The sequence below is a fragment of the Mus pahari genome, chromosome 3, assembly GCF_900095145.1.
Source record: "Mus pahari chromosome 3, PAHARI_EIJ_v1.1, whole genome shotgun sequence".
NCBI classification, from domain to species: domain Eukaryota; kingdom Metazoa; phylum Chordata; class Mammalia; order Rodentia; family Muridae; genus Mus; species Mus pahari.
Genome location: NC_034592.1, coordinates 72,443,758 through 72,454,561, shown reverse-complemented (window position 1 = coordinate 72,454,561; position 10,804 = coordinate 72,443,758). Strand labels below are relative to the sequence as shown.

The 10,804-nt window shown below is 34.2% G+C and overlaps 1 protein-coding gene across 1 annotated transcript; it reads right to left on the bottom strand.

Annotated features, from left to right (window-relative positions):
* Positions 1–485: 485 nt before the first annotated feature.
* Positions 486–1,457, bottom strand: LOC110319044 (olfactory receptor 10AG1-like). The gene has a single exon (XM_021194456.1). The coding sequence runs from the start codon at positions 1,455–1,457 to the stop codon at positions 486–488; it is 972 nt and encodes a 323-aa protein (XP_021050115.1).
* Positions 1,458–10,804: the final 9,347 nt, after the last annotated feature.

The following is a 10,804-nucleotide window of genomic DNA, read 5'->3' as shown; positions in this document are numbered from 1 at the left end:
AATAACAAAAAATTCATTAGTGAATTCATTCATTGTTTTTGAGCTCCTCTTCCACCCATGACTGACCTTTATACTCCCACTACATTAGCTATTTTTCAACCTTTCAGTTGACTGATCCTAACTACAGAATAAAAGCATCAAGCATATTAAATCAAACCAAAAGCAAATCTATCTCAGAACATGACAATAGCCTCTGATTATAGGATAAAATTACTTAGTTGCCATGAAGTTCTTTAGGCCTCCTGACCAGAATATATAGCAAATCAAGAGAAGAAAAAGCTTTATAATAGACATGGGCAGCTGATTTAATATATAATCTGGAGATATGGAAACCCCGTGAAATTATTAAATATTAAAGTGTGAAATTAATGTTGCATGACAAAATGTGGGTGGTTACCATAAGTTTAATCAGCATTTAAAGAATGTCAGAACAAAATATTTTTTGTCTAAATGATGAACAAATATCCACTTTTCAAGCATTTGCCTCACACTAGAATCTTACTGAGTAGTTTTCTCAGAGCTGCCATGATGTCCTTGTTCCTCAGAGTGTATATAATGGGATTCAGAGTTGGTATCAAAATGGTGTAAAAAAGAGACAACAATTTCCCAGTTACTTCTGATTGATTTGGCTTGGGCTGTAAGTATGTGATACCAGCTGTTCCATAGAATAAGACTACAACTATGAGGTGAGAGGAGCAGGTGGAGAAAGCTTTGGTCCTTCCTTTGGCTGATGACAGTTGCAGAATGCTGCAGATAATTTTGCAATAGGAGAAAATGATCAGCATAAAGGGAACCATGACAAATACCATTGCAACTACGTAGACTGCTATTTCATTCACAAATGTGTCACCACAAGCAAGTTTGAGTACTGGTGGGATGTCACAGATGAAATGATTAATTCTGTTAGAGCCACAAAAAGGCAGAGAGAAAATCTGGTATGTTTGTCCAATCACAACTGGTATGACACTGATCCAGCAGGCTGCCACTAACTGTGCACAGATCCTGTGGTTCATGACTAAAGAATAGTGTAGAGGGTTACAAATGGCCACATAACGGTCATAGGCCATTGCCGTCAGGAGGAGGCACTCTGTGCCTCCAAGCATAAGGATAAAACACATTTGAGTGGCACAGGCAAGTATAGAGATATTTCCTTTCTGAGTACACAGGTCCGCAAGCATCCTTGGAATTGTGACTGTTACATAACATATTTCCACAAAAGAAAAGTTGCTAAGGAAAAAATACATAGGGGTCTGCAGAGCAGGGTCAGTTCTTGTTATGAGCACTATAGTACTGTTGCACATTAGAATAGTCAAATACATGATCAAAAATATCCCAAACAGAACCCATTGGAGAGTGGGGACATCAGAAAAACCCAGGAGGATAAATTCTATCAGTGAAGAGGCATTCGATTTTTCTGGTTTAATTTTCTGTTCATCTACAGAGAATAAATAAAACATGGTTCATTAATTATACCTACAATAAACATTGACATGTTACTGGACTTGAATGAAGTATATATATATATATATATATATATATATATATATATATATATATATGATAAATTATCATTCCTAACTTAAAATGTCTCCATGAGACTTGAAATTGCTGTAGACAACAGGTAAATAGTAAACATCAATTAAATCCTAGTAATAAGATCTGTTTGATTTTATCAGATTTGGTTATGTAGGTATTGAGTAGTGGTCATTACCATTTCAAATATATTTACTAATCTATGCTTCTTGTTGGGAGTATTGTCAGCTCAAACAGCTTAACATATATTAGATCTGGAAAATCAGATTCCCATTTGGAGGAAAAGAAATCTTATATTGTGGGTATCAAGGAAAGATAGAGACAGAAGTTTGAAGGGAGAGTTTACAACATAATAAACTGAGATGCCTCCATCAGATATATGCATTTTATATAATAATATGATTCCCTGAGGATTAGTGACCTTGGGTTTACTTGTCTCTCCGTTCTATATCAATGCTTTGTTGCTTCATTATTAATATTGCACTTAGGTCTTATTTACTTTCCTGTTGTCTTGCTTTATTATTTCATCAATTTTATTGTTTTGTAAAATTTACATTCCCCTTTAGCTACTGGGAAGTATATTTTAAATATTTAAAACCGTTCATTTAAATAAATAAAAAAGTTCCATTTATAGTATTTTCATATTTTTTAAATTTTCTTTGTGGAGATCTTTTTTAACATGGATACCTCATTTTCAAGTATAATTACTTTTCTCTCTCCTCATTCTCTTTATAATGTTTTCATTTTTACTGTAGAGCTTTTTAAAATACAGTTACAGATTGCTGAGAATCTTAAACTGATCAAATATAAAAAGGAGTCTTAAAAGCAAAAGTAAACAGAAATTTTCATACATTTTCATACTACAATAATCTAATGCAAAGAAGTTAGCACTGTTTGACGATCTGCTTTCCTTTTTCTTCACGCATATTTTCTAAGTTTGCAAAACAAACTGTTCTTTGTTGATTCACAACTTTCAAGTGCTCATACCTTCTTGTCTAATAAACTGATACATTCAGTTAAGATAATGGTAAATTAGTGTTCAAACATTGTCTCCTATTTTATATTTTATTAGTACCAGTTTTAAAATTTATCTCATTTTAATTCCAAATGTAATTTTTTATTTTTGAAGTATTTACTATTGTTTAATGTTATAAGTAATAAAGCTAAAATGTTTATGATAAATCCCACATTTAAGTAAAGTACACATATTTTCATTTTTTTCTTAATTTATAACTACCTTTGAGTAAACCACAAACAACAGTCTTGCATCTTACCTTTGTACCTTTGCATGGAGACACTAATGAAATAGGTGGATATTAATTTATAGCTTCTTAATCTTATATTTCAATAAGACACAAGGCTTCTACAAGACTTGTTTTGCTGGCTTTGAACACCAACTCCTTTTAAATAAGAATACTGATGTTTGCTCTAGGGATCAGCATCCCCTGCATAACAATTTACCTGCAATAAACCTGTTTGGCAATGATTCTGGTTCATTTTTCAAAACTTTCTTCTTTGTATGGACAAGTCCCTTACTACCATACTCATCATTAATCAAGCTAACTCATAGGGTTTTTCCAACTTTGTGTATGTGCATGCATGGGTGTGGGTGTGGGTGTGTTACAGAAAGAGAGAGAGAGAGAGAGGGGGGGAGGGAGGGAGGGAGAGAGAGAGAGAGCATGGAGCCTATGTACTCACATATATGTGTAAATGTGTGTGTGCAAATGCCTGTGAATGTTGCAGTGTTCTCTTGAAAAGACTAGAACTCTCACTGTGTAGATTTTTAGAGATATTCACATAGAGGTCAGAGAAATCCCACCATTTTTTTTTTTTTTGTATTGTGTGCACATTCATTTTAGTTTTTGAATTATTTGAAAATGCCTTATATGTATACAAATGATTTTGGTGATATCAAACTTCATTCTCCCTCATTTGACTCTTACCATTCCCTTCCCTGGAAGACAAATTTACCCAACTCTATGTCCTCCTATAGGATTCATACTTAAATCTGTAATTTATTTCATGTTCTCAGAAAATATGTATATGGAAAAATCAGAGCCTTATAACATCTTATTCTGAGTTTATTCTATTATTTATTATTAATAACTTTAGCAGATTCATGTATAAGCCATATTTATTTGAATATGTATAGTAATAAGCAACAGATCCTTCAAGCCCATAAAGATTTGTAAACAACAAAGTTAATAATCATTTGGCTCTCTTGTGTCTTATCTGGTTTCATATTCAAGTTTAGATGAACTTTTTCCATTTTGTGAACTTCCATACAATAGTCCATTTAACAAAAATTTTTGAAGAAGTGGATTGGATTGTTTCAATTACAGCCAAATTAAACAAACAAACAAAAAAAGAGTTTAGAAGATACTTTTACCAGTTCTACCTCCAAAAGCTGATAACTTTGACAAATTATACTCAATGTTAAAATCATAAAAGTAGCTGTGAAGATAAGAGAAAGATGTATTTATAAGTATGAAATGACAACTAAATCATATTGTTTGCATTATCTTCCAATTAAACGCCTTTAATTAAAACTGAAGCACGGCTGAGCGTGGCGGTGCATGCCTTTAATCCCAGCACTCGGGAGGCAGAGGCAGGTGAATTTCTGAGTTTGAGGCCAGTCTGGTCTACAAAGTGAGTTCCAGGACAGTCAGGGCTATACAGAGAAACCCTGTCTCAAAAAACAAAACAAAACAAAACAAAACAAATCAAGGAAACAAACAAAAAAACCCGAAGCATGTTTATAATAAAGCTAAAATACAGGAAATATTTAAATGCTTTAAAAGGAAACTTCTCCACAATTATAAAGAGCTAGTAACACAAAATAATTGTTCTCGGGTAAATAAAAGTTATGAAACAGACAAAAACAACCTAATAATATTCAGTATCTTATGACAAAAAGAGAAAATGATGATAAGATACCCATTATACGTGTCAACAAGGGATAATCCAATAATAATGAAAGATCCATATGTATTGCTACAAAAGTGATAAATGATTCATAATAGATGTAAAGATTTACCTATTGAAATGTAAGAACATTGGGTGAATATTAATAGTAGGTAATTTAAAAAGATACCTTGTTGATAGGAGCCTGGTATAGCTGTTCCCTGAGAGGTTCTACATACACATGACCAACATAGATGTAGATACTTACATCTAAACATTGGACTGAGCTGCGAGACCCCCAATGGAAGAAGTAGGGGAAGGACTGAAGGAGCTGAAGGGGATTACAAACCTATAAGAAGAACAATTAAAACTAACTGGACCACCCAGATCTCCCAGGGACCAAACCACCAGCCAAAGAGTATACATGGAAGGAGCCAGGACTCCAGATACATATGTAGCAAAGGATGGCATTATCTGACATCAATGAGAGGGGGAGGAATACATGATGCCCCAGAGTAGGGGGATGCTAAAGGGGTGAGGCAGGAATCAGTGAATAGGTGGAGGAGCACCCTTATAGGGACAAAACTGAGGGGGTGGGGGGATAGGATGGGTTTTGTGAAGAGGTAACAAGGGAAGGGGATATCATTTGATATATAAACAAATAAAATTAATAATAGATAATATGAGATGTTAATAGTTTTCATTTTTTTTCATGTTTTAAAGCCTTACACAATTTTGATAGTTCTTCAAAAATATACCAAAAATGCAAGAATGTCTGATAAACACTTTGTATTTTCCAGAATGAATTTTTACAATGTAAATTTCCCTTTTTAATACAACATAAAATATAAGAGAAAGCAAAAACTATCACATTGAAGATATCAGTGAGTAAACCCTAGAAAAATGGAAGAGGATAATGGTATAATGCTTTCTGTACATTGTAGTCGGTAGCATGGTTATCATGTACTTTATGGCTAATGTCCATTTATAATTGAATATGCATCTTTCTTGCATCTTGGTTATTATACTCTGAATGATATTCCTAAGTTCCATCCATTTACTCATAAATTTCATGATGTCTTTGCTTTTAATAGCTGAATAGTTTTCCATTGTATAAATATACCACATTTTCTTCATCCATTCTTCAGTTGAGGAACATATAGGTTGTTTCCAGTTCCTGCCTTTTGCAAATAAAGTGTCTATGAACATTTTGAGCAAGTGTTCCTCTGTAGTAGGGCATTTTGGGAGTATTTGCCCAGGAATGGTATAGCTGGGTCCTTGGGAAGGACTATCCTCAATTTTCTGAGAAACTGCCAGACAGATTGTACAAGGTTCCACTCCCATCAGCAATGGAGGATTATTCACCTTTTTCCACATTCTTGCTAACAACTGCTGTCACTTGAGTTTTTGATCTTGGCCATTCTGAAGGGTGAAAGATGGAATCTCAGGGTCCTTTAGATTTGCATTTCTCTGATGACTAAGTATGTTGAGCAGAAGTGATTCTGTGCCATTAGAGATTTTTCTGTTGAGAATTCTGTTTGGCTCTGTACCATATTTTTAATTGGCTATTTGATTTATTTGTGTCTAATTTCTTGAGTTCATTATATATTTTGAATATTAGTCCTTTGTTGGAAATAGGGTTGGTCAAGTTCTTTTCCCAGTCTCTAGGCAGATATTTTGTTCTATTGATTTGGTCCTTAGCCTTGCAAACAGTTTTCAGTTTCAGAGGAACTATTTATTTATTTATTTATTTATTTATGTATTTATTTATTTTAGACCAAGTGAGAAGTAATTTACTATAACACATAATGGGTGGAACATAGTTTTTAGTCAGTCATTCAATCACCAGTATAAACAGTCACAATGTTAGAAGGTGATTTAACTGTGATATTATCAAAGCGATGGAAACCCTAGTTATTTGTTTGTTTGTTTACATAATTATTTATAGAAGATTGCTTCATGCAAGTCTAATTTTAGGATCATCAAACATTCTTAGTATTATATTATTAACTCTAATTACTATTTCAAGTCACAAACCTGAAGTTGAATCTTGCTACAGTCCAAAAGTAAAGTATTGATTCAAATGATGAGCAGCTTACCCTATCATGTAAAGGGCAACTACAGCAGTCATGATATAGGTGTGAACAATAAAGAATGACTGCATCATTCATGACATTGTAGGTGTGTGAAAGGACTACACCATTCATGATACTCTAGGTGTGTAACATTCCACAAGCATTTGATCTGGGCTCTTAGTTTGGCATTCCATGCATCCCTTCATTTAATTAACCTGAAAATAATAAGGATTTGTGACAGCTAATCAAATATTTTAATAAGCCATGAAAGGCAAGATATCATAGGAAGTCTGTATTTTCACCTATTTGGAGAAATTTTGCTTTACATAAATTAAACTGGAGTTCCCTTTGAAATTTCCTTCCCTAAAAAATACGCCATAACAATGTATGTTCCTGTTCATCATTAACTTTTTTTTTAAAGATTTATTACATTTATATGAGTACACTGTAGCTGTTTTCAGACACACCAGAAGAGGGCATCATGGTTGCTGGGAATTGAACTCATGAGCTCTGGAAGAGCCGTCAGTGCTCTTAACCGCTGAGCCATCTCTCCAGCCCCCTCATCATTATCTTTTTAGGCTTATAATTATATGACATGAATACTACTGCTTTGTGAAATTTTGTTTAGCAATTAAACACTTTAAGAACAATTTCAAGGTAGAAGTAAATAAAGAATTTGAGCCTGTTTCTAAGAAGTTTATTCCTTATGTCACATTTACTATATTGAATGTAAATACCTTACTGATATAACACAATGGATCTATTGAATATGTAGATAATTATGTTCTATTTTGACCAAATAAATTCATTAAATGTGAATATTTAAAATAAAATAATTAAATTTAAATGTATAGTAGTTTTGGTTATGTACAATTATTGCATTCAATCTTATGCCTCCAGAATTTATTTTCTTTTTATAATTGCATTCAATCTTATGCCCTCCCAAAATCCTTCCCCCATATCCCTCCCCTTCTCTGATTGGGTGGGACTACCTTGATATCCCCCCACCCTGGCACTTCAAGTCTGAGAAGCTAGGTACTTCTTTTCCCACTGAGGCCAGACAAGGCAGCCCAGCTAGAAGAACATATTCATGAAGGGGGAATAAAATAGTCATAAGAGATAGATGAAGGGAGAGAACTAGAAGGGAAGGGGGAGAACGAGAAGAATAAGGAGTTCAGAATCAGATGTGAGGAAGAACAGAAGAGATGGATAGATGGCCACGAAATATGTAATCAATGGAAACAAGGATGTAGGGGAATCTCTAGAACAAGAGAAAGACCTGGGATAAGGCAGGCATCCAAGAAATCAATGGGGTGACCTTAGCCGTGACTCACAACAATGGGCATACAGACCTTTAGTGGCCACCTCCTGTAGACAGGCAGGACCATCACTGATGTGATTGAAACACTATTCCCCCCCACAAAACATTCAACCCAACTGTCTTTGACAAGCAGACACCTACATCCAAACAGCAAATGGGGCTTGAGGATTCTTATGGAAGAATAAGAGGAATGATTGAAGTCCCTGAAGGGGATAGAAAATGCACAGGAAAACCAACAGTCAACTAACCTAGATCCCTGAGGCTCTCAGAGTCTGAACCACCAACTTAAGAACATACACTGCCTCGACCTAAGCCTCTCCACACATATGTAGCAGATGTGCAGTTTGGTCTCCATGTGGTTACCAGAACAACTGGAGCAGAGGTTCTTCATAAAGCTGTAACCTGACTGTGGTATCAGTGCACTAACAGAGCTTTCTTGCCTGGCCTCGGTGGGAAAGGGTGTGCCTAATATGGCAGAGATCAGAAAATTGATGTTCCAGGATGGAGGTTTATCTAGTGAGTCCCTACCCTCTCAGTGGAGAACGGGAGGAGAGGAGGGTCTCTCTGAGCAGCTAGGTCTTCATGTAGGTCCAAACAACTTGAACGGGGGATATCCCCAAATAGGTTCCATTTATTAGCTGTTGATTTTACTATTGGTGTTTTGTTCAGAAATTTGTCTCCTGTACCAATGAATTCAAGGATGTTCCCTACTTTTTCCTTTATTAGATTTAATTTTATGTTGAGGTATTTGGGCACTTCGACTTGAGTTTCTTTCAGGGTCTATTTGCATTCTTCTACACGTAGACATTCATTTAGACCACCACAATATGCTAGAGATATTTCATTTTCCCATTGTATAATTTTGGCTTTCTTGTCAAATATCAAGTGGCTGTAATTGTTTGGGTTTACTTCTAGGTTTTAATTCTATTCCATTTAGCAGTCTGTTTGTTTTTATGCCAATGCCATGTGATTTGTACTGCTAGTGATCTGTAGTATAACTTGAAATCAGGGATGGTATTACCACCAGATGTTATTTTATTATACAAGATATTCTAAAGCTACACTTGTTTTTTTTTTCTTATTTCTTTTCTTTTCTTACTTTTTTTAAAAAGAGCTAATACTTAAACTTTATTTTCTAATTGTCAATAGTAAAATAAAGGAATATAACTTAATTTTGCACCTAAACCGTATTTCTACTGGACTTCCTAAAATGTTTTTCTGTATTTTTCCTAAAAACATGAACAAAATTTTATTTACAATGATAATACTGACACTGTAAGAACAAAGCAAAACAAACAAAAATAAATAATTTCTGTGTGCCAACATTCTGTTGAGTATTTTTTAATTTTTTTATTAGATATTTTCTTTATTTACATTTCAAATGCTAACCCAAAAGTCCCCTATACCCTTCCCACACCCTGCTCCCCTAGCCACTTACTCCCACTTCTTGGCCCTGGCATTCCCCTGTACTGGGTCATATAAAGTTCGCAAGACCAAGGGTCCTCTCTTCCCAATGATGGCCAATTAGGCCATCTTCTGCTACATATGAAGCTAGAGATACAGTCTCTGGGGGTACTGATTAGTATTGACTATTTTTTTGTTTTGATTTGTTTTTTTGTTGTTGTTGTTGTTTTGGTTTGGTTTTGGTTTTGGAAGCAGGTGTGGGTGGATTGGGGAGCAGGGGATATAGGGGACTTTGGGGATAGCATTTGAAATGTAAATGAAGAAAATATATAATAAAAAAAGTTAAAAATATTTAGAAATGCCTAGTAGAATAAAAGTACTGGAACAACACTATAGAAATGTTTATAAAATGTAAGTAAGTAGGTATTTAATAAATATTTACAGGATGGTTTTTTATTTTTTCATTTGAAGATGAAAAATGTCCTTTTAAGGTCTGTAAAGAATTATGTTGGATTACTGATGATGATTGCATTGAATCTGTACATTGATTTTTGGTAAACTACCAATTTTTGCTATGTTAATCCTACTGACTCATGAGCATGGGAGAGCTTTACATCTTCTTATATCTTCCTCAATTTTTTTTTTTTTTTTTTTTTTTTACTCAGAGCCTTGATGTTCTTGTCATAGAGGTCTTTCATTTGCTCTTGTTAGAGTTACACCAACATATTTGATATCATCTGTGGTTATAGAAAAGAATCTTTTTTCCTTAATCTCTTTCTTAGCATATTTATTTTTTGCATGAATAAGAGCTACTAATTTTGTATCCAGTTTCTTTGTTGAAGGTTTTTATCTGCTATAGGAGCTCTCTGAAAAAATTTTTGAGTGAATTTTGTATAATAGAGTATCAACTGCAAATAGGGATAACTTGACTTGTTCCTTTCCAATTTATATCACTTTGATCTCCTTTAGTTGTCTTGTTTCTCTATCTAGACTTTCAAATACTATATTAAATAGAGAGAGAGTGGTAAGACTTTCCTTGTCCTAGTCTTTAATGGAATTAATTGCTTTAAGGTTCTCTGTATTTAATTTGGTGTTGGCAATTGGCTTGTTTTCTATGGCTTTTACTATGCTTTTTGTATGCCTAATATCTCCATTTTTTTTTTTTTAACGTGAAGGGGTGTTGAATTTTGTCAAAGGCTTTTTTGGCATCTAATGAGATGGTCATTGTTTTCAGTTTATATGATGGATTACATTGACAGATTTTCACATATAGAATTACCCCTGTATTGCATGGATAACGCTTACTTGATCATGATGGCTGATGTTTTTTGTTGTTGTTGTTTTGGTTTTTTGAGACAGGGTTTCTCTGTATAACCCTGACTGTCCTGAAACTCAGGCTGGCCTTGAACTCAGAAATCTGCCTGCCTCTGCCTCCCAGTGACTGATGTTTTTGATGTTTTCTTGGATTTTGTTTGCTAGTATTTACTGAGCATTTTCCCTCAAAATTCATAAGAGAAATTGGTCTAAAATACTCTTTTTTTTTTTTTTTTTTTTTTTTTTTTTTTTT